The sequence below is a fragment of the Vanellus vanellus genome, assembly GCF_965231255.1.
Source record: "Vanellus vanellus genome assembly, chromosome: 4".
Lineage (NCBI taxonomy): Eukaryota > Metazoa > Chordata > Aves > Charadriiformes > Charadriidae > Vanellus > Vanellus vanellus.
Window position 1 is genome coordinate 35306418 of NC_138909.1, and position 24037 is coordinate 35330454.

At 45.2% G+C, this 24037-nt stretch overlaps 2 protein-coding genes across 2 annotated transcripts in view; both read left to right on the forward strand.

Annotated features, from left to right (window-relative positions):
* MFHAS1 (multifunctional ROCO family signaling regulator 1) overlaps positions 1-516 on the forward strand; it is a gene marked incomplete at both ends in the record, with an annotated part of 31551 nt that extends 31035 nt beyond the window's left edge. The window contains one exon of the mRNA XM_082482983.1: positions 386-516. Coding sequence (XP_082339109.1) covers positions 386-516 — 131 coding nt within the window. The remainder of the gene's footprint in view (positions 1-385) is intronic.
* A 7865-nt stretch (positions 517-8381) lies between these two features.
* ERI1 (exoribonuclease 1) lies at positions 8382-22988 on the forward strand. The gene is made up of 7 exons (XM_082482710.1): positions 8382-8482; positions 9356-9531; positions 15332-15542; positions 16914-16997; positions 17644-17753; positions 19999-20113; positions 22070-22988. The coding sequence occupies exons 1-7, from the start codon at positions 8402-8404 to the stop codon at positions 22310-22312; spliced, it is 1020 nt and encodes a 339-aa protein (XP_082338836.1). The 5' UTR covers positions 8382-8401; the 3' UTR covers positions 22313-22988.
* Positions 22989-24037: the final 1049 nt, after the last annotated feature.

Genomic DNA, 24037 nt, shown 5'->3' on the forward strand with positions numbered 1-24037 from the left:
AATTTCTGGATTCCATCTGCACCCAAAGCCTAATTAAAACACCTACTCCTAAAACCTTCTCATTAGGCTCCATCTAGATGCTATGAATCCCTAAGGAGCTCTCAAGTCCATGTGCAGTGATTCAAAGTAGAGACAGGAAAGATGGCAGATGTTACATTTGCGTGGAGCAGCAGGTCTCCAAGCTGTAATCACCAGGACATTCACCATGGTTACACAGATGAGACCTGCTTGATTGCAGGACCAGTAGGCCCTCTTACAATGCTCACTTCCATCAGTCATGGATATTTACTTGGTGAGGGGGTGGGGAAGGGCCTGCTAAAAGCAAAAATTGCTAAAACTGCCTTGCCAATGCTTAAATGTTTTCATTGTTTTCCCTTATTCACAGGAGAACTGCTGAGTCAGCCAAGACCAGAGGGATTGACGGAGATCATCTGTCCCAAGAACGGCAGCGAGCGAGTTAATGTTGCCTTGGTTTACCCCCCCACTCCTACTGTGATCAGCCCTTGTTCCAAGTGAGACCTGAAACTAAACCCCCATTCCCTTGTCAGTAGACACCAGAAAGCCTACATAAAACATGTCCCCACTAAGCATTTTTTCCAGGAAGGTAGCAGCCTCACAGCTTGGGGACTGTTCTAATTATTTGTGGATATAGACAGCCCACTCAAAAGATAAGAGGTACAGTAAAATGAGTTGAGGTGTTCCCTGAGCTGTGTTGTGGCAGATACAAGACACACATAGTAGGCAGGACAGATCAGGAGACAATACAATCATGGGCAGGTTTAGGTAGGATGGAACCTCAGGAGGTCTCTGTCCACCCCCTGCTCCAAGCAAGGCCACCCTCACAGCCAGGTCAGGTTGCTTGGAACCTTGTATAGGCAAGGGTTGATGACTGCTAAGGATGGAGATGCCACCACCTCTCTGGACTCCAGAGTTACACTGTTCTCCTGAGGCAGAACTTTTTTCCTTCTGTCCCATCAGAGTCTCCCTTAGTACAACTTGGCTTTCATTGCCATGAAGGTGCACTGCTGGCTTTTGTTTGACATATTCTCCGCCAGATCCCATGCCAGCTGAACCCCAGGCTATGATGATGCGTGGGGTTGCCCAGGTCTAGATGTAAGGCTATGCACTTGTCCTTGTTGAATTTCACAGCACTGTTGTTGGCCCAGTCCTCCGACTTGGTGAGGTCTCTCTGTGTAGAAGCCCTGCCCTCTTGTGTATCAATAGCCTATATGCCCTTCACTCCACAGAGTGGGGATGTGCTTTGAAAAGAGCTGTGTTGTGGTGGGAGCAAATATGGAACAACATTCACAAAAACAGCTGGTGCCTTGGCTTTTTGATGCATAGATTTTCTTGCAGAACAGAAATGCAGCTGTGGCCTGCTCTCATTGGAGTGGCACAAAGGAATTTGGCAGGGAGCTTAGAGGAGTGAGCTGAGTGTCTTGCAGGTAGCTGCTGCTGTGCTGCATGTGAATGTCTATAATTTCACTTCAGTATGTGAAAGTAGCTTTGGATGCTGTTCTCTCTGTTCAGTACCCTCCCACCCCAAAAATACACTTACCCTGCTGGAGAATAGCTTTGGTGATGGGTGGCTGTTGAGCTGTGTGTGAAGGTAAAGTGCCCACGTGGGGCAGGAAAGAAAGTAGCTGCCCTGCTATTGAGCCACAGATCACCACTGTCTATTCATTTGGTCCTCCTGTGTGTGTGCTTGGCACAGCACATTTCTAACCTGAGGTTGTAATTTTTGTTGTACTGTGCTGTCAGGTTATGCTGGTGCATTCATCCTCCTGTCCTCCAGCCTGCCTTCCATGTCCAACAACTGTGTCCCAGTTTCACAGTCAGTCTGCTGGCAGGAAACTTGTGTTCTCAAAAAGGCCTGTGTTACTTTTAAAGGCCTCACCCTCCCTGTTTAGAAGCCTAGATAAAATTGTGTGTCTTAGGTTATTAATCACAAGCACTATGAACCCTGCTGCTCATGCTACATTGCTTTTTCTTTATCCTTTCCTCTTCCAGATAAATCGTCAGTGCTGGTGCCAAAGGTTTTCCACCGGGCAGAACATGGCTGATGCTCTGCAGTGCTCCTGTCTCTCCAGTTGCAGAGTTGCATGCTGATGGGGATCGATGGGACTTTGGACTCTGAAACACTGTGGGGCAGGGGCAGCTCCCATGTGGGGGCCTCGTGGCTGGAGTGGATGCAGTCACCTGGAGGTTGGGGACGACAACGAGGCATGAAGCAAAACAAGTGCTGCAGATGGCAGGGCCACTGGCCAGAGGGAAAACACTGGGGATAGGATTCTGTGGACCCATTGGTTGTGTGTTGAAAACCCATTTGGATCTCATGATGAATGTAAAAATGTTCTTGGTACCATTTAATTCAGACCTGCTTGGAGGAAAGTCTCTTGAAATGAGCTGTAGCGGGATTCCCTGGATTTGTTCCTGGACAAGTGAGTTTTGTGGCAGTTGGCCAAGGCTTTGTCGGGGAGGGGTTGATGCTGTGAAGCCTTTAAAATTACTCCACTGCAAAACAGCTGGCTGTGTCCCACGCAGCAGGCTTGGGCAGTGGCTGGCAGAGCAGGAGGAGAAGCAGGCTGAGGAAATGTTTCCTGCCTTGTGTGTATACATACTCTGTGCCGTGAAACAGTAAGGATGTGTTGTAATTACACAGGGATGGAAGAAGGGCAGTCAATGTGCCCCTGGCAATTGCCAGTTCTTCTTTATCACTAGTCCCAACAGCTCATGGTCTGCCATGTCTGGATGCTATGGAGTTGCCATGGCAGTACTCTCCATACGTTGTGGCTACTAGAGCAATAGAAATCTAGATCTGGGTACTCCTCCTAGCAAAGCCACCCAGATGTCTTTGTGTGGAGATCTAGTGAAGCAGCATGTGGCTGTGTTCTATGAACTGGCCCTGATCCCCTTGGGCTGACCCTGACAGCTGTGCTTCATGAGCACCCATTCTCCCTGCGCCAGATGTGGGAAAGGGCAGACTGAGCGCTGCCACCACAGTGCTGGTTTCTCTCCTGACTAGGTGGTTTTGAGGACTTCTAAGATGTTGCTGTCAGTTTGTGCCGTACAGCTGAGCCCTGATAACTGGGCTGTATGAGTCCTGCTCCATACAAATATTTGACTTAGCATAAATCAGATAGGAGGCAAGCATTTCCAGAGCCAGGATCCCTTCATCAGATGCTGGTGGAGGTCTGAGAGATGAAGGATGTTATGGTTTGAGAAACCCACAACAATTTACTGTTGTTAGACAATTATTCTATCAACTGATGATTCCTCCCCACCTGGGAAGGGGAATCGGGGAAAAAAAAAGGAAACCTGAGGATTGAAATATAAACAGATTTAATAGAATAAGGCTAACTAATTAACATTAATAACACTAAAACCCCAATATCGATCCCAATACCAATATTAAAATATACGAGGATTATACTCAGTCAATTCTATCAGTAGGAAGCTGTGCCCTCCCAATAGTGGACAGCAAATGTCGGACATTGTGAGTGCTATAACTTCGTGAGGAAGGGAAAGGCTGAGGGGTCTGGCACTGGGGCAAGAAGTTCTCAGAATTTAAGCCATCAAGGAAGACGGCGAGCTTCGTAGCAAACTTTCTAATTTATATTGAATGTGATATTCATGGTATGAAATAATCCTGTTGGCCAGCTTGGGTCAAGTGCCCAGGTCTGGGTCCTCCTCTGCACCTGGCTAACTTGAAAACACTGAGGCCTTGAAACCCACATACCATAGCTGGCTATAAAGTAAATACTTTCACAAATTCAGACACTACAGTCTTCTAAAAGTGCGGTTTTCCCTAGCATTGGAAGAGAAATCAGTCCTGTGTTGCTCAAACCAGGACAAGGGACTTAAAATATCTGTGGTGGCAGACCTGGGATGGGTGGTGCTGGTCAGCAGGCAGTCCCCACCAGGGTGCAGGCTCCCAGGCCTGCAGCCAGTGCAAGACAGTGACACGCATCCAGCTGGGACCTGCTGCTGTTGCACAGGTGGCGTTCCCCTGGCTTCTGGTCCATCAAATACCGGCCTTGTGTGCAGGGCTGCAAATATCCCCGTTGGCAGGAACTTAACACTGGGAAACGCAGGGCAGAATCCGCTCTAGTGGGAGATTGCAGAGGCCAGGTGGAAGAAATCAAACCATTGTGCCTCACTTTAGGGGACAAAAGCTGCCAAATAAAAGCTGGCAGCTCAGTCAGCTTTGCATCTCTTCAGGGTGTTGTTCCATCTGGGGAGAGAGCTTGGGCTTAGATTTCGTGTGTTGACCTGCCACCTCTGGCAATGGGCCTTTCAACCTACCTTATATCAGTGAGAAGCATTAATTGATTGTGCTTCTGTATCACTGTAGATAAATTGGGGACTAGAAATTGCCGATGGTGCTGGAGGGAGTGGAAGGCAAGTGAGATCTTCAAACGGTGTCTGGAATAGTGCTGGGAAACTCCCTTGTCCTGAGTCTTGCTGCCCATGAGACATGAAGGGCCCTGCTACAGTCAGAACTTACATTAGAGCATTCCCTACTGTCACCTCCTGTGCTGGGCAGCCTTCTCCTCCTCTTGTTGCTGCTACTCACCTCTCTCTTTCCATTCTCCATAGGAAGAAACTAGCGATTTGTTGCTGTGATGTTGCGTGGAAACCACATTGTAAAGAAACCACAAACTGGAATCCTTTTCCAGCCGGAGGCCTGTTTCCCAGTGCGCCCGTCTGGTCTGGGATGCGTGAGCATTGAAGGAGTGAGAGGACAGAGCAGACGTCTTGCAGCCTGCTCCTTGGGACCGCAGCCCTCCTGCCGGGGCATGCCACCTCGGCGGGAGCATGGAATTTCCTGGCCTTTGCAGGCACTCAGTCTGCTGTGCGCACTGAAGCTGTAATGCCAGGAGTGTGGCAGTATGGAGATCGGTCTAGTTGGGTCTATTTAATATGAAATGGTGATCGCTCATCCGCCCACTGTTTAGTAACTGGTGTAACTGTGTTTTCATCTGTATTTTTGTAATATGCAAAAGCCATTTAATTTTCTATGCAGTTCAAAAACGTCTCCCCTTTGCAACTGCCAGGTGGGAGACCTGTGCAGGAGAACCAAGCCAAGTGGCTGATAGTCCTTTTGATTTTGCTGTCACTGTCTTTTAAGGATGCATCCTGGAATCCTCTGCATACAGTGTCCCTTTGCTGAGCTCCTGCCTCTTAGACCCCACTTAACATCCCTGAGCCCCAGGGATGAGGGTCCTATGTCTTTGAAGGATCTGTCATTTTTCATAAGTCAAGTCATAAGGAAAGAGGGCTTGAAGGCAGTGCCCTAAGAGCAGAGATACCTGATTTCAGAGCATGTATTATACTCCTGTTCTTGTCCCTGCCTGGAAAGTTACTGAACTGTTAGAAACGACTAAGGCTTCTGCGAAGCACTCTGCAGCCTTTTTGAAAGCGCATTATGAAGAGGGCAGAAAGGACTGGGGCATCAATTTTCTCCCCAAGGAGCTGACAGTGAATTTAACCCCTTTGGAATAGGAGCAGAATCTCCTGGTACTAGATGCCTACTTCACTCAAGAGGACTGTGCTGGTTTTGCTTATTGTTTTGCAGTCCCCTTGCTTGTTGACCAGTTGGTTTCCTACTGAAACTGGTGCAGACAGGTTTGGAAGCAGAGCTGGCAAGTTGCTTTGCAGTGCAGGACTTTCAGCAGCTGGAACATGTCTGGAGAACCTTGTGTTATGCTCTGAAGCAAAACCTGGGATTCAAACCTGCATCCGTCCAATTGAAACTCCCAGGATAGCAGCTTTGCCTTCTGCTGGATCTGTGTAACATGTGAGAAATTGCATGTTCCTAAGCAGCACACAAATCTGTTGAGGTAGAGTGAGAAGGAGCCCGAAGGGTGATGCTGCACATCTAGCTCATCTTAGGGCTTTCAGGGGTACTTGAGAGGCTTCTGGCAACTGTAGAGCGTCCTGGGTGATGGGACACCTCTGCTTTAACTGCCAGAGAAATAAGATTGTTTTTAACCTGCCACAAGGCCAGGATGCATTTGACTAGTCTCCTTTTGTGGCAGTGCTGTTCTTTCTGCAGTCTCTCTCTGCTCTGAGCTTGGGGGATTCAGCTTTAAACAGAAATAGAGACCAGATGGGGATTTAACCTGCCTTGTGGTCTCTCAAATCAGATGGAAGAGACCAGGGGCTGCAGAAGTACGGGTCATCTCCCTTGCAGCATTCCCTATGCTGCACTTCCACGGTGGCTGTGAAAACTCTATATTGTATTTGGGTGCTGCTTTCCCAGGAACCCAAGATGCGCTTGGCTGTGTTGTAGCACCAGAGCTTACCTGGGGTCTCTTTTCTCTTCACCATTGTACCTCTGAGGTAGTTAAAGTTTGTCAGAGCAGTAAGGGCTCTTTGCTGTGACGAGACAGATATGGTTACGTTAAACGGAACTGCAAATGGTATTTAGGAGCTCACTAAGTGAGGTGAAAACCCACCGTCTCACTCCTGCAGAGCCAGATCCCGGAGCTCAGCACCTCCCACGCCCTTTGGATGGGGCTGGCATCCTTGGAACGGCAGTGCGGGGAGGTGGAGATGCTGCACTGTAGTAAGCACAAGAAGAGGCAAGCAAGTGGGCCTCAGCGTAGCACTCATCACGCGCTTTATGGCTCAGTTCATGGACTGTAATTGCAGGTATTCATATAATCTACATCATCACTGGGCAGGACTCTGCGCACACACACACACACACACATGCATGCCCAGACGTACACGCACCATGCCCACACTTGCCCACACATTCCCGCCAAAACAACTGAAAATAAAAGTGATCTCAATCTCAAGGAGAGGCCTGGCTGTTTGATTTGGTTTTCCTCTTCCAGTGTCTCCTTGGGCCCTCCCTCTGGAAGGGTCTGCACCTAATTGCAGATCTGGGGTTTTCTGAATCCAGGAGCCAGAAGTTTTTTTTTGCTGTTAGCAAATGACTCGAAAAATCATCGAGAGATTTGGCATTCAGTGAATGTGAGCATGGAGCCCCTTGTTTGGATTAATAGCCGTGAACCATTGTCCACTCCAGCAAGGCAGATGGTTTCTGGGGAACAGCTTTTTCCCTACTGCATTTAGGGTGTTTTGTGGGGGTGTGAGGCCAGCTCAGTGGTTCTCTTTGGTACCATGTTGTTTGCTTTCTCGTAAAGCTTGGTTCCCTGTGAACCCTGCTCGAATGCCACATTGTTCAGGGGCAAGAGTGGTAAGACAGATGGCCCTCTGCTTGCCAACATGGGCATTAGTGACAGCATCAGGAGGGTAAATTAAAAGTAGGGCGTGAGTCCCCTCCCACACAACGCCAGGCAGCTGTGTGTGACCCCACTTCCATCGCAGCTCTCATTTGGAGCAGAAGACAAGACAGACCTCTGTGGCAACACCACCGAACACTGCGATGCTGCACAGCAGACATAGGAGAATGGATGGCAGCATCTGCAACAAGGTGCTCGTGTGCCAGGGTGAGACAGGAGGCAAGACTGAGGGCAGGTGGCTGGGCCCTGGTCGTGACAGGTTAGATGAGAAGATGCTAGGCTATTTAGGGGCTGGCAGATGTGGAGGTGTCAGGGTGGTTGCATCAGTCAGGTGGGTGCCACCTCTGCATCGGGCTCCATCGCTGGGGGTCAGAAAGGAGATCTCTGAGTATGTGCCCGGACTGCACTCCAGGGCTGTGGGGAGCACCAGTGGAAAATTAACTGATCCATGATGGACAGATAGTCCTCCTCTGTTTGCCTTCGGCTCCTGGCTGAGAACACCCAGAGGGCTCATGTGTGTCTCATGCCATCCACCCCACCCCGCTTGGTGGCTGCCAATGAAGGGATTTGGGGAAAAGCACGAGACAGCTTCCCTGGGCAGGGAAGGGGGCCAGCTGAACCGCTCCGGTGGCCGGGACCTGGCTGCCCACACCCCATGGGTGTCCCAGTTCTGTGTTTTGGATGCCCTGTGCAAAGTCCATCTCGCAAGGAGAGGAACATGGAAGGGTAAATAAGGTCTTTGTTCAGTGCGCTTTTCCCATAACACAGCCAGAGCTTCCACAAAGCTGCTGTGACCCCAAACCCTACTCGGCAGAAGCTCCGGAGGGGCACTGCAGGACCCCAAAGGCAGAGGTGCTGCCGCAGAGGAGTGGGGCCGAGGGCCGCCGGCACCCAGCGCTGCCTTGGGGCCCGCCGGGACGGGCAGGGGCCGCGGCAGCCTGGGACATGCCCGCGACCATTTTTTATCCCAGAGAGGGAAGGTGGGAGCCGGGTCCGAGCAGCTGTTCGGCTCTCACGGAGCGCAGCGGCCCGACGAAGCGGGCGGAGGCGGAGGCGGTGGCGGTGGCGGGCCCGTCCCTCCGCCCAGGGGCGGGCCCCGCGCTCTCCCCGCCCTTCAACGGGCAGCCGTCCCCGCCGCCGCCGCCATGGAGGAGCAGAAGGAGAACCGCCCGCAGGCTGCCCCCAACGAGGCGCCGGCGCCGCCCGCCCCCGCCGCCTGCCCGCCGGTGAGTGTGCGGGGGCGGCGGGAGGCGCCGGGCGGCCCCGGCGGTGCCGGGCAGGCGGTGCTGGCCGCGCCGGGCATGCGCCTGCTCCCCCGGCCCGCCGTTGCTCCCTCGCGCATGCGCAGAGGCCGCCCGGCGGCGCGCCCACGGCGGACCCGCTGCCCGCTTTCCTCAGGCCTCGCTTCGGCCCGGCATTCGGCTATTCCCGGCGCCAGGCCGGTGCGGCGGGACCCGGTGCGGCCTGTCCGGGCGGGCCGAGTGCCGCCTTACCGAGGGGGCGCCTCCAGTGCTCCGGGCCCTTCCGCCTGCGCCCCAGGCCCAGGAGGGCCCGGCGGCCGCGGCGGTGGCGGGCCTGGGGTGGGCCGGCCCCGCCGTGTGCTCCCCCAACAAAGGCTGGCAGTGGCCGTTTAGAGTCGAAATGCCGTTAGTTTTTCCCTCTTAATTTATTGTTTTATTTATTTTACACGTTGGACATCTGTCTGTGCGTCTCAGTCAATACAGATTCTGGTTAATTAAGGTGTGGAGAGAAATCTTGTGATGCTCGTCAAGGTTTTACCAGCTTGTACCAGAGAACTGACTTTTTTCTGTTGAAATTAGGACGCACGTTGAGGTTTTGTCTCTTAGAGCTGCTCTTTGGCGTGACTTGAGACACATGCATTAGTATCCCTTTCTTCTGTCTGTTATTTTTTAGGAAAATGGGGATTCAGCGCGGGCTTCAGTATTGATTTTTCTACCTGTCTGTAAGCTAGTTCAGTGTGATCACAAGTGGACCTGTAATGTTTTACTGCATTATAGTGCCAAAATGATATGTAAATTTTAGTGCTCTACTTTCTTTTGGTCTTCTTAAATGGCCTTCGGATTTCTCTTTTTTTCTAGGGTAGGCAGCATTGTAGGATCAATGATCAAGAAACTAATGGGAAAAACTCAACTGCCAGTTCGAATGACTTCAGTGACCCAGTTTACAAAGAAATTGCTATAACCAATGGTTATATCAACCGAATGACCAGAGAGGAGCTCAGAAGCAAACTTGCAGAGTTCAAGCTTGAAACCAGGTTAGGCTGATTTGTAAACCTTTTGATTTATTTTTGAGCGCAGTAGAGCCATAAGCAATGATTATTTTAAAGTTTAAAAACACACCACAAAGCGCAAAGCAAACACGCCACCAAACAACAGTTGTTTTACATGCAGTTTTGATGCAGCTTTTGTTGTAGGATTAGTGCATGTGATACTGCTTAATGCGTTACCAGAAATGTGTGCTGTCTCAACTGGTAATACAAAGAAACAAAATAATGTGTAACTTCTATAACATGTGCTTCTCAACACTTTTTTGGTCAAGACGGAAAGAACTGCAAGGGTTCTCAGGTGATGTTGCAGATCTTTCGTGTATAGAAACTCAGAAACTATAGAACATGTGTACTTTTATTTACTCAGTACAAATCTGTTATTGGCTAGAACCTCTGTGGTGATAGGGCTCGGAACTTAATCAATGCAGAGGACAGGTACCTTTAGATGGAGAGTTTGCTAATGTGAATGGATGAGATAAAACAATGGGAACAGGTGAGTGTATTATAAACTGTATTTGTGCTCACTGAGGAGGATGAAAGCACCTGGAGCACAGGTTATTTTTTCATCCCTATTTCCAGTTGCAGGCAATGACATTGAAAGAAACAGATGTGCTCAGTCTGTTAATACGTGGCTCTGTGGCTGCTGTCACCGCCACAATTTTAGGTTTTTCGACAATGGAATGGCCTATGCAGCACCAGGCCTGCTGGCACCAGATGGGGGTTCTCTCACTCAAAGGGGGAGAAGGGTTTTTGCCCCCAGATTAGCATGGCTCATAACAGGGCTTTAAACTAGACTTGATGGGGAAGGGGGTATTATCGGGTTTGCCTGTGACCAGCCAAAGGATGCTGTACCAAGCAAAGAGGAACAGTGTGCTAGTGAGAGCCTGCAGCCATTTGCTCCAAAACGTGCTGGCTTTGCTGCAGCATGCTTAAGGTCTTATGTAGATGAGCCAGGAGCTCCTGGGGAAACAGGAGCCAGTGGGGTGGCACCATTAATACGTGGCAAAGGAATGCCACCTGGAGAGCAGCACAAGGTAATTACAACTGCTCCAGCCAAGTCAGCCTCAACAAAGACATGGCTGAAGTGCCTCTACGCAAATGCACGTAGCATGGAGAACAAACAGGAAGAGCTAGAGATGCGTGCACGCCTCCAAGGCTATGATCTCATTGGCATCGTAGAAACATGGTGGGATGACTCTTATGACTGGAGTGCTGCCATGGAAGGTTACAGGCTCTTCAGGAGAGACAGGCAAGGGAAACGAGGAGGTGGTGTTGCCTTATATGTCAACGACCAGCCGGAATGCATGGAGCTCAGCCTAGGGATGGATAAAGAGCCAACTGAGAGCCTATGGGTCAGGATTAAAGGGAAATCAGAAGCAGGGGACGTTACAGTGGGGGTCTGCTACAGGCCACCTGACCAAGAAGACTAAGCGGATGAAGCCCTCTATAGACAGACCCTGGTCCTCATGGGCAACTTCAACCACCCCAACATCTGTTAGAAAGGTAACACAGCCAGGCATAGGCAATCCAGGAGGTTCTTGGATTGCACTGATGACAGCTTCCTTCTCCAAGTGGTTGAGGAGCCAATGAGGGGAGGAGCTATGCTGGACCTTGTTCTTATCAACAAGGACGGGCTGATAGACAGTGTCAAACTCGAGGGTAGCCTGGCCTGTAGTGACCATGAAATGGTCAAGTTCAAGATCCTCAAGGCAGCGAGGAAAGTGCACAGCAGGCTGACCACCCTGGACTTTGGGAGAGCTGACTTGGGCTTCTTGAAGAATCTGCTTGGTATGGTGCCATGGGATGAAGCGCTGGAGGGAAGAAGGGCCCAAGACAGTTGGTTAATATTCAAGGATCACCTCCTCCAAGCTCAGGAGCAATTCATCCCTACAAAGAGGAAGGCAGGCAGAAAAGCCAGGAGACCTGCATGGATGAACAAGAAGCTCCTGGATATGATCAAAAGCGAAAAGGAGGCCTATAGGGAGTGGAAACTGGGGCAGGTAGCCTGGGAAGAATACAGAGGAATTGTTCGAGCAGCCAGGGATCGGGTTAGACAAGCTAAAGCCCAAATAGAACTAAATCTGGCCAGGGACATTAAGACAAACAAAAAATCCTTCTTTAGGTATGTCAGCGACAAAAGAAAGACTAGGGAAGATGTGGGCCCTCTTCAGAAGGAAATGCAAGAACTGGTTACCAGAGACAGAGCTGAGGTACTCAATGACTTTTTTGCCTCAGTCTTCACTGTCAAAGACTGCAGCTGCACTGCCCATGATGCAGAATGCAAAGGCGAGGATTGGGAAAATGAAGAACTGCCCACTGTAGGTGAAGATCAAGTGCAAGACCACCTGAGGAACCTGAAGGTGCACAAGTCCATGGGACCTGATGAGATACATCCGCAGGTCCTGAGGGAACTGGCAGATGAAGTCGCTAAGCCACTAGCCATCATATTTGAGAAGTTGTGGCAGTCTGGTGAGGTTCCTGCCAACTGGAACAGGGGAAACATAACTCCTATTTTCAAAAAGGGAAACAAGGAAGAGCCAGGGAACTACAGGCCAATTAGTCTCACCTCTGTGCCTGGCAAGATCATGGAGCAGATCCTCCTGGAAACTCTGCTAAGGCACATAGAAAACAAGGAGGTGATTGGTGACAGCCAGCAAGGCTTCACCAAGGGCAAGTCATGCCTGACAAATTTGGTGGCCTTCTACGAAGGGGGTACAGCGGCAGTGGACAAGGGAAGAGCAACTGATATCACCTACCTGGACTCGTGTAAAGCATTCAACACCATCCCACACGATATCCTGGTCTCTAAATTGGAGAGACATGGATTCAACAAATGGACCACTCAGTGGATAAAGAACTGGCTGGACGGTCGCACTCAAAGAGTTGTGGTCAGTGGCTCGATGTCCAAGTGGAGCCCAGTGACAAGTGGCGTTCCTCGGGGGTCGGTACTGGGACCTGTACTGTTCAACATCTTTGTCGGTGACACGGACAGTGGAGTCGAGTGCATCCTCAGCAAGTTTGCCGATGATACCAAGCTGTTTGGCAAGGTAGACACGCTGGATGGGAGGGATGCCATCCAGAGGCACCTGGACAGGCTGGAGAGGTGGGCCCAAGTCAACCTCATGACGTTCAACAAGGCCAAGTGCAAGGTCCTACATCTGGGTTGGGGCAATCCGAAGCACAAATACAGGCTCGGTGGGGAATGGCTGGAGAGCAGCCCTGAGGAGAAGGACCTGCGTGTGCTAATTGACAAGAAGCTCAACATGAGCCAGCTATGTGCGATTGCAGCCCAGAAGGCCAACCGTATCCTGGGCTGCATCAGAAGTGTGGTCAGCAGGTCAAAGGAGGTGATTCTGCCCCTCTACTCCACTCTTGTGAGACTCCACCTGGAGTACTGCATCCAGTTCTGGAGTCCCCAACATAAGAAGGACATGGACCTGTTGGAGCGTGTCCAGAGGAGGGGCACGAGGATGATCTGAGGGCTGGAGCACCTCTCCTATGAGGAGAGGCTGAAAGAGTTGGGACTGTTCAGCATGGAGAAGGCTCCGGGGAGATCTTATTGCAGCCTTCCAGTACCTAAAGGGGGCCTACAGGAGAGCTGGGGAAGGACTTTTTACTAGGGCATGTAGTGACAGGATGAGGGGGAATGGCTTTAAACTGGAAGAGGGCAGGTTTAGATTAAACATTAGGAAGAAGTTTTTCACTTTGAGGGTGGTGAGGCACTGGAACAGGTTGCACAGAGAGGTTGTTGAGGCCGCATCCCTGGTGGTGTTCAAGGCCAGGCTGGACGTGGCCCTGGGCAACCTGGTCTAGTGAGAGGTGTCCCTGCCTATGGCAGGGGGGTTGGAACTTGATGATCTTCAAGGTCCCTTCCAACCTAAACCATTCTATGATTCTATGACAAAAGGGCTAGGAATATAGAGAGTGGTTCCTGCTCTATCAGAAATTACTTGCAAGACTCTTTGATATTGCTGCGGCCAGACAAATTTGAGACGTTGAGAGGAAGGTCAGCTGGGAAAAACAAAGCGTATTGTTTCTGTTGGCAGCCCTAATGAGGAAGGTGGTGGTGGTGGTGGGGAGTTAGCAATGTGAGAAGCTGCTGCTCTGGAGGAAGAGAGAATATGAAAGGTGAGATGGAGTTTGAAAGGAGAAGTCTAGCTTTCTAGAGAAGATGACGACTGTAGGGGAGAGGATGTTGAGAGGAAAAAAGAAAACAAAACCAAAACCAGAAGGAACAGAGATTCATTTGAACAGAATAAAAGAAAAAAAAAATTGCTGTGGGTGGGAAGTACAGCCTGCCACCTCCACCCTGTCTGTCTGCAGATGTTCTGGCTGCATAGTTTATTTAATTCTTCCTTTGCTTAAATGAATTTAGCTCCTCAGGAGGAAAGATTTTTATCGTTACCCGATATTTTTTTTGGTAAAACAGATTAGATTTGTATAGCTATTCAGCAATTATTCTGCTTTAAAAATAAAAAGCAGAATTCAAATTCTAAATTATGTGTTTGTGGTTTCCTCCTAGGTTATTAATTTTCTGTTTGTGTTTTTTGTTCAGTTATAAACGCAGAAAGCTTTAAACTTTTCTTTTAGCTAAGCTAGACTTCTTTTGTCAATATATTCAATTAAGTTGGTCAGAATGTGTCTTATGTGTAAACAGATAGTGCATCACCTCTCATGTAGTGAACCGAGCAGATCGTCACACACCATCCTTTCCCTTGGGGTTATTTTGATAGCAGATCATCTCCTCTTTCAACTTCTTTTATAGGTTTGATGAAGAAAAAAGTAATTTTCCCCTCCATCAGCTCCCATACTGTCTCAACTTTGAATGAACTGGTCATTGAATTAAACTAGATTAATAAACCAGAGTGAAAAAGAGTTATCTGTGTTTGCAGAAGCTGATGTTCTCAAATGCAGGTTTAGTAGTCTGATTCCAGTTTTTGCTTGTGGATCAGGAGGCTGCTTTTCTGATAATACCACTTGCTACAAGTATCTCTTACAGCTTTTGTGATTTCATTTGCAATGTGTAATTTTAAAAATAACTTCCTCTGAAAAGTAAATTGTCCTTGTTTATTCAGCCCTGGTTTGGTACGCAGCAGTTCTGGCACTTGCATATTATAATGTTTGTATTAAAAAGACACAGTAAGTAACTTTAATCGCTTGCCACTGCCAATTTATTTGTTAGCCACAAACCTCCTGAAAAGCAGGGTCTTGACCAGGAAGTTTTTCTGACAACTAAAATCTCAAGTAGTTTATTTTAATTGAATTACTCAAGCTCAATTTTCAATTTAATTTTATCTCAATTTAAAATGTGTGCATTTTAGCTGAATTTTGCGTTATCTGTGCCACTGATGCAGAAATACCTTGGGCATCAGTCACTTCAAGCAGAGGGCACAGGGAAATACAGGTGAAGCAGTACTGCTTCCAGGGCCAGAGGTCATCTAGGAGCAATCTGCAAAAACTTGGGCTTTGCAAAGGCTTCGACTACCGAGTCTTGCTGTACTGGAGGTGACTGCAGAGTGTCTCCATGCTGTGCTTCCCAGCCTGTCCCAAAATACTGATATTATCTAGATGTGTTAGTTGTCAGGGGGTATGGCAGCCTCTGCATTATTCCAGATAATGGAGTGTTAACTGTATGATAAAGTTGAGTTCAGACTTCATAAGTGCCGGTGTTCAAAATGAGGTTAATAAATGATGAACTTTCAAACATTAAATACAGCTTCAGTTCTACAATGGTGAAATAATTAATTACATGAGAGTGTGATCTTTGTCACTTTCCTTATATTTTTAGAGGAGTGAAAGATGTGCTGAAAAAGAGACTGAAAAACTATTATAAGAAACAGAAGCTGATGCAGAAGGAAGCCATTAATGGAGACAGTTGCTATGACTACATTTGTGTTGTTGACTTTGAAGCAACATGTGAAGAAGGAAACCCACCTGAATTCATACATGAAATAATTGAGTTTCCTATTGTGTTACTAAACACGCATACCCTGGAAATAGTAAGTGAACTAATAACTGTGTCGGTATGCTGTTCTTCAATGTAACTTCTTTGCTTCAGAAAGTCTAGATTAGTTTTTAGGTAGATGTTGAACTTCATTAAAAATAACTTTTTTTCTCTCTTTTTTTTTTTGTTTCATAAAGAGCTATCATCTGTGCCTCTTACATACAAACAGAACTTTCTTTTTATTCTTAAAGCATCTGGAACAGGTCATGCTTCTGCCGTTGACTCCCCCTACTGATATGAGGGACTTCCAGTTTCTCAGTTGTCCTCCCCTCCCTGCTGCTCTTTCCCTGCTTTAAGATCCACAAAGCTATTTCTAGGATTCAAGGGATTCATCATAAACAAGAATTAGCAATTTCTGTGGTCCTGTGTGAGGCAATCTAGAAGAGACTAATGCAGAGGTCTAGAAAATGAGATTGAGTGAACTCTGCTTCTTAGTGGGCTAGACTATTTCCACAGTGTACCTAGCAGACTGACAGCTGTGTAACCTGATTTTAAACATACTTAGTAGGTGTTTGGCAGCCTCAAGTACTCTATTGTGGTACAGCTTTCTTTTAGGAAAAACTACTTGCTGTCTAACTGAAACTGAGTGACTCAGTGAAACGGAAGTGCACGCACTTCTGACTAATGGTTCATTTATCAAGAACTTTTAAGAGGAGGAGGATTTCCAGTAGTCACTGTGATGCTACATTAGAGTGTAGCTGCATGTATGACTAATTGCAGACAGAGGATTGTGCAGATTACCCAGATTGTTTTATTACCTCTAGAGTAGTAGGAAACAGCATCCTACATCAATAACATCCAAAAGGTTTTCCGTAGCAGCAGGGATTTGGGGCATTCTTTTTGTGCTGCTCAGTTTCCCAGAGTGAGGTCATTGTGTTTATCTCTGGCTGGCATCCAGAGTTGTGTGACTTGCATGCAGCTTCTGAGATGTGTGGCCAGTTGCCTTCCTTGAATTACAGGTGAGCCTTTAGAGATACCACCTAAAAAACATCAGACTTCGCTCATGCCTCTCACTTCTTTTTTTTTTTTTTTTTTTTTTTTTTTCCTGTATTCATGCTCTCCTTTTCCCAAATTTTCCCCTTTATTGCAGTCTGTCCTTCTGCCCTCTTACATCCACATCCCTGCTCTTTGGTGCCTACTGGCTGAGAGGAAGGACATGTTCCAGTTAGAAAGCCATCTGTCTGTCCCATTGGGAATCTCATGATGGCCAGCCAGGAGGCTCATATTGGCTCGGGAGGTACACACTCCTTTTTGCCTCCAGCAGGACAAGTAGCCGTTATTGCCTTTTGGCTATGGGCAAGCCAGAGAAGTTGCCTTGCAGGCTGCATAGTGTGCTGCTGCTGAGTGTTTGATTCTCTTGTTACAGGAGGATACCTTTCAGCAATACGTGAAGCCAGAGATTAATCCCAAGCTTTCAGACTTCTGCATCAGTCTGACAGGCATCACCCAGGTAATTTGCACTTTTGTTTCTTCAGGAAAAAATATGAAAAAAAGAGATGTGGTGTTGATGTTTTCAGACGGGTAATCTTTCATGGTAATTTTTCTGTAATGCTTATTCTCTTAATCCTTGTGTTTTTCCCCCATCCCCCAATTGTCACAGAACTGATTTCACTAAGTTAGTCATTTAGGTGTATGTAAGGGGCTGTAGGGAAAAGCATTCACTTAGTAATCCATATATAGAAACTTAATCTTTAACTGAGGAAAGCACCTTTTGAATTGATCAGTTCCTCTTCTAAGATTTTTATTCTAAAGGGTTTAGAGGCTTATGATGGCAATGGCTTGTGACCAAGTGACTTGAGCAGGAGCATGGGAAACAAGCTCTAAGGTTTTAATCTAAGTTCAACAGCTAGCTAACCTTGTTGCCTTTATAGATGCCATTTTGAGGTTTCTAGTGGTGCTTTTGCGGTGCTATTTTCAGTTTAGAAAAATCTGACCAACTGTCTGCTTATTTTAATGTGTAATCTGTTTCTAAATATTTTCGTGAAGCCAGTTTGGCGAGTGATTTAGTGACTGCCTATATACCAATATAATTCTTACACTTCACACTGATTTTTTTCTGAAAATATGTTCGTCTCTTGTTTTTCTGTTTCTTTTAGGACGTTGTTGATAAAGCTGATACATTTCCTCAAGTTCTGCAGAATGTGATAGAGTGGATGAGACAGCGAGAACTGGGAACAAAGTACAGCTATTCCATGTTGACAGATGGGTATGTCCTTATGTAACCTTCAGTACAATCCAAAACTGCAAAATGGTGCTTTAGTCTTTGTGAAAGTATTGTTAAAGGTGGATCATGACACTGCCATTTTGCCATTTTATTATAATTTTAGCTTTCAGGAAAATCAGAAAAGCTGAACTGAACAATTTGAAATGAAGCTTAAATCCATTAGATGGCACTGTTTCTTTCCTAGCTTTCTGTATGCAACTAAATGTTGTCGAGTATACTTTTTATCCTTTTCTGTTGTTGTAATTCTGTTTACATCTAGTTTTCACATAGCACAAAATACCTGAAAATAGCGTTGTGCAATTTCAGTCCAAGGATTCAGATATGTGTGGTGGTTGTATTGTATTCTATGTGTGTTAGTGTTGCTGTTAATACATCCTGCATATTTCGCCAGAAAGCAATAATGGATTATGCTGTTTATTGAACAAGGAGAAATAGCTAGCACAGAAAATTCTCTGCTTTGGCTTAGAGGACTATGGCTTTGGTGGGTCCCAGCTCTGACAAGCTTTGTGTGTGAGGGATTGACTAGTCTTTGAGCTGCCACCTGAACTTGCTCTCTCACAAGGTCTTAGTGGAAAATCAAGTCCCCTAATGACTGCAGAGTGAACAGATCTTGAGATGTAGATATGTCTGTGATGCAACTTTGTTCATCTGATCTTGGCTTTGTTATACAATGAAAGATACTGTTTGAGCCTTACCTTATCTAGCACTGGCCAGGGAATTTTTCTGTGATGTTTGCGTTTTAACCACGAAACATTACTATTCTGTCAACATGTCTGCTTTCCTCCTTCTCTTGGAATGAGGGATTTAAGTAGCACAGAGAGTTTTTAATATTAGCCATGTTGTGGTGAATGATGCATTTTCATGTTGCTGTGCCTGTTGTTTGCCCGGAGTAAGTCTTCTGCTGTGCTGGATTAAAAAGGCTGTCCTGTGCCGCTCAGTTATAATGACCGTGTTAAACCAAAGAGAGATGAACCTTGAAACAAAACTGGAGTTTATGGAAAAAGAGCTCGGGGGATCTTAGTATGACTTCCTAACCCTTCTGCCAAGTAAAACACAGATAAATATTCTAGTCTATAATATGAGTAGTTTGAAAAATAATGTAGATAAATGGATACATAACAAAACCTTTTTCAAGTAATGCAGCTTAGCGAGTGTGAAATTTTTTCTGGCCATGAGACCTTTTGTTTGGTTTGTTTTTTTTTTTCCCCTCAAAATTCCTGAAGTTTTGGACGACGACTATAAATCACAGGTCTTTTCTGGTGAAGAACCCACATCACTGAAATGTGGTTGTGTCTGGTGTGAACAGTGAAGCCATTTAAGACCTGTCACACAAGACTTGAGGTGTACGGTTTAGATCCGTGTATGCCTTAAAAATAAGGAGTTAAAATAATGTAATTCCAACTTAAATTAATTTAAAGGACTGTGGCTAAATACTGTTATTTGACTAATTTTTTACCTGTGATTAAGTTTTTATCTTTGGAAGCAACAGTGAGTTAAAAAAGAAAATGGTAAAGCAAAACTAGTGCAAGACTAGTTATATTACTCGGTTTAGAATGTGTCTGGAATTCCCCTCCAGAGGACTCCCCTCAGTAAAAATTCCTCAAGAAAAATAGGTGCAGTGAAATCTCTGTCATACAAGTGAGATTGTGTAGACAGCTGCAAGAGGGAGGAAAAAAAGGCTTTATTTTAGCTTGAAGCTTAAGAAATTGTTGGAGTGGTTCCCTTCAGGAAGCCTGTTAAAAGTGCATAGGGTTATAGTTTCATCTTCTTTCCATAAAAGTCTGGTTCTCATAAAGCTAAGTGCAGTCTTGTTTCATTAACTGATGTTAAGCAGAGAGATGCATGCATATCCAAGTAATTAGGAAGATTTAAGGTGTTACTTGGTTCCCCAAGGGCTGTGTAAGCATCTTGTTTATTAGCAGGTTTTGCAGTAGTTGTGGTAGGTGGAGAAGTTGGCGTGCTATTTTTTAACCATCCTGGGCCTGAAACCATCCTAGTGAAAATCTTGCTCATCTCATTGCTTTCCCTGTGATCAACAAATTCATGTTAAAAGATTCTTTACCATGAGAATAGCAAAAGAGCTTTTCCTAAGCTGTTTTCCTTCTACTGACCACCAAAGAAAAGAGAACTTTTTGTGCAATATGAAGAGAGCTATGCAATACATAGAAGGCAGGGCATCTGAATTATATATTACTAATGTTCTCTTTTTCTCTTTTGACTTTTTAAGATCTTGGGATATGAGTAAATTTTTGAACATCCAGTGCCGTATTAGCCGTATCAAATACCCTTCTTTTGCCAAAAAGTGGATCAATATTCGCAAATCATATGGGAACTTCTATAAGGTTCGTACAGATTGTTGTTTCTTTTGCGGGAAAATTTGGTTTAAAAGTCTAGCATGTCCTGTTGTGCTTGTCATCCTTACTTGTGTAATATAAAATTATAGTACTTAAACTAGTTGCCTGGGGCCAGATTTGAAAATGTGCTTCGTGCCCAGATCTCACTTTACTAATTGAAGATCATATAATCTCCTGCATTTTGGTTTTAGTCTTGTTTTTAAGAATCAGGAGATGCTGCATGAAGGATTGTCTAAAAATGTCAAACTGGTGCTCTTAAATCAAGTCATGTCTTGAAGTAGGTCAGCTGAAAAGGCTCTGCATTGATTTTTCAATTATTTTTTTCCTGTTTTCATGTAATATACTACAAAACTAATTTGCGCCACTACCTGCCGATATCTCCACTTTGACAGTGTAATGGGGACAGAGAAAGATGAGAACATATCTACAGTGGAATCAAATTTTCAAGAGAAAAGTTAATACCAAGTTCAGTGCTGGACCTTACTGCTGCTTTCTTTCGCTGTCAGATTACCATAAAATGGGTTATTGGAGATTCTAGCGAATTCCTAGTCAGTCTTCACTAAACCATTTGTTTGAATATGATTTCAGCCTAGCTGATGATCTTCTCTTGAAGGGCATTTTCATACTAAATGTAACTTGTAGGGGAAAAAAAAAAAGAGGTTAACATTTAATAAGCAAAGAGCTTTACTTTGTGCTGTGCAAATATTACAGGGATACTCCATTTCTCCCTCTGTGATTGTGCCTTCTTTGCATGACTGTTTCTGTTGGAAACATGCTAGAATACAGAACAGTCTTATTAGTCCTGTCAACTTTAACCTAAACATACCTTCCTTTTCCTTCTGTTGAGCACTGAGTGCTTTTTCATTCAAATACAGTGAACATTGTAACTTAGAAGGAATCAGTTTCGTTTTACTTTTTGTGATTTTTTTTTTTTCCCATAAATGCAAACAGTTGTAGCATTTATAGTTGTTCAGTGCTTCTGTTCAGCTATTCTGTGCTGCTGTTGAATCTGTCGTTAAGTAATAGTAATAACTAAGAATGTATTGTATTTATTAATTTTAACTTTCCTGTGGAATGTCCCACAACCTGCAGTATGTCTCCCCTGCCTTGTTTGTGAGTGTTATTACTGGAGTTGCATGTTGCAGGGTTTTGGCAACTTTGTTGTCACCATTCTGTCTCGCTGTTAAATGTAGTAGTATGGTGCAATATCATGGAACTTGTCATGACCCGTGTTCCCCCACCCCAACCGCCACCACTAAGACAGCAAAATAAAATTATCCTTTAAAGTTACCCTTTTGTTTTTCTTTGACCTTTCCAAAGAACAAATGTATATTTAGTAGTTAATCAAGAAAGGGCTTGGGGCATTTGCTGATGTAGCACTTTGCATGGGTAAGTCAGTTAAGCTTCCTTGTCTGTTAATGCTGTTGGCTATCTACATAAACATGGGCTGCTATAGGTGTTCCTGATCTGTTCCTGTGGTGTTTGGAGGCATTCAGGAGCTTGATGTCAGTGAGAATCAGGAGCCTGGTGCTTCTTTAGTCCCATAGTATTTAAAAGGAAAAACAAAATTTGATTCCCTCTGCAATGCCACTTTGGGTGGTAATTCCTTTTTTTTACAAGGCTTGTTAAACCTAGCTCAGCCATGGCTTCCATTGTTGCCAGCGCTGGCACATCTTGAGCTGGTGCTGGTAATGGCGAGAGGCTCTTGAGATTATCCTAAGTCTAGACAAGCTCCTGTTGACTATGTCTCCTCTGTAAAAAAGAGTGTCTGTCTCACCAAGGTGCTTTGAAGTTAAATTGTTAGTGATCTGACAAAAGGCAACATGAAACCAGTAAGTGACTTAAGTAGACTTAAAATCTGCATATGTTTCTACTGCACTGTGTTAGATTAAAAAGACTTGGTACAGAACCTAATTATTGAATGCGATTCACTTTCTCCATCAGGTTCCTAGGAACCAGACCAAGCTGACAATCATGCTTGAAAAGCTGGGCATGAATTACGACGGGAGACCTCACAGCGGACTTGATGACTCTAAAAACATTGCAAGGATAGCTATAAGGATGCTGCAGGATGGCTGTGAACTGCGGGTGAATGAGAGAATGCATGCTGGACAGCTTATGACAGTCTCCTCCACAGCCCCCTTAGAGGGAGCCCCAGCTCCACAGATGCCCCGCTACAGAAACTAGCAGTTTCGGGGGTTCTGCCTTAGGAACTGCTCTCAGATCCCCCTGAAGACTGTTAAGAGCTTATTAAACAGCCAGCTCTGCCAACCTGTCTGCAATGCAGAACCTGAAAGCACCTTAACTAATCATCTCTGAAATAACGAGGAGTGTGGAAGCTCTTTGAGGCCTGTGTTACAGCATATTTTTTTTTTAATGATGATTTTTTTTGTTGCTGTTTGCAACTTTTCTAGCAGTAAGGCTGATATGCGGAATCCAGGCAAAGTGTTAAGCTTTCAAGAACATGTAATTTAAACACATGCAAAGATCGATTGGGCTTGTGCATTGCTGTTCCACCCCAGCCTGTGGGTAGTAGTTATTCACTATGCCGTACTCTAATGTTATCTAGCATCTGATTATTCATTGTACGCAAATAAGACATTGCTGGAGGAACTGAAATAGCGAGTGGTCAGGCTGGCCTTTCCTGGTAAGGCGCTCTTCCGAGGGTTCCTGCTTGTAAATTTAATTTTTTTTTCTTTAGTTTTTACAAAGTTTAGGAGAAATGGGAGCATGTTCATCAATTCTAAAGCAGTAGAGAAGTACTGTGTTGTTTGGGGTTGTCTTGTTTTTCTTTAAGGGATATGTTTGCATCCAAATCAAATAGAAGAGCTGTGTATTGAATAAAAATTCCATTGATGCAGTATGATAGTCATTTTTTTTAACCTATATTTAAAAAGAGAAGGTTCTTCGTATTTTCACTTCAAGGATTGCATCTTATATTCCTGCTACACTCAGAGCTGCACTTTCTTTAATGTCACTTTTAGAGACTGTCAGCCATTAGGACTTAAAAATGAGCAAAGTAAAAATAAGTTCAAAACATGCCAGATTGTCAAAATTTTGCGCTGTGTGGCTGCTATGTAAAATAAAACAAGAAGCTTCTAGTTCATAGTTAAAGACATGTTCAACTATTTTTGGTACCTTCCTGTACCTCTGCCACCATGAAGCTATGCCTTTATCTCAAAAGATAACACTGGAAGATTAATATAATTTTATTAGTAAAGGCCACGTCTAATTATTAACCACTTTTTCTGCTTTCTTCCTAGGCCGCAGATAATATGATATTCAAAAGAGGCCAAAGTGTTGATTTGCTTTGTCTCCATGGGCTTTTATTAAGTCAACATTAATGTGGTCAGCTTTGCATTAGAATGGCTTGTTCTGAAAAGTGGAATGATATATTTTGGTTGTTCTTAGTCCAAAAAAAAAAAAAAAAAATTAGTTTGGTATCCCTATAATTCATTCTTTGTACCACTTACCTTCAGGAAATAAAATAACCAATTCATAATAAAGCTTTGTTGAGGACATTCACTGCTTCACTAATCAAACTTCTCCCAGCTCTCCTCACTCTTCTCACTGTTAAATTGGATCAGTGGAAATGTGAAAACTTTATTTTAAATTCATGTAAGAAAGTGTAGTATTAGTCAATCTGCAGTTGCTTCATACGTTGGAAGGAAGCAGTTTTCTTTTGAGTCACAGATTCAGAATGCCACAACTGCTTTAGAACGATGTTCATCTTTTTTCTCAAAGAATACTTGTACTTGCAGAATTTTGTTGAACTTTACAGTTTCCTTTCTTTCTGTTACAATACTGGAGGTATTTTCAGAAGGGTAAAATCCAAATCTTCAATATGCTTACTCTGAAAATACCACTTATTTGTTAGCCCGTATTTTTTTATAAATTGTTAATTATATATTT

Excerpts from the sequence above, each read along its gene's own strand:
- ERI1 (XM_082482710.1), top strand. The coding sequence starts at position 8,402 with ATGGAGGAGCAGAAGGAGAACCGCCCGCAGGCTGCCCCCAACGAGGCG. Across the intron at positions 9,532-15,331 it reads GAGTTCAAGCTTGAAACCAG|AGGAGTGAAAGATGTGCTGA; the intron begins GTTAGGCTGATT and ends TTATATTTTTAG. Across the intron at positions 17,754-19,998 it reads TATTCCATGTTGACAGATGG|ATCTTGGGATATGAGTAAAT; the intron begins GTATGTCCTTAT and ends TGACTTTTTAAG.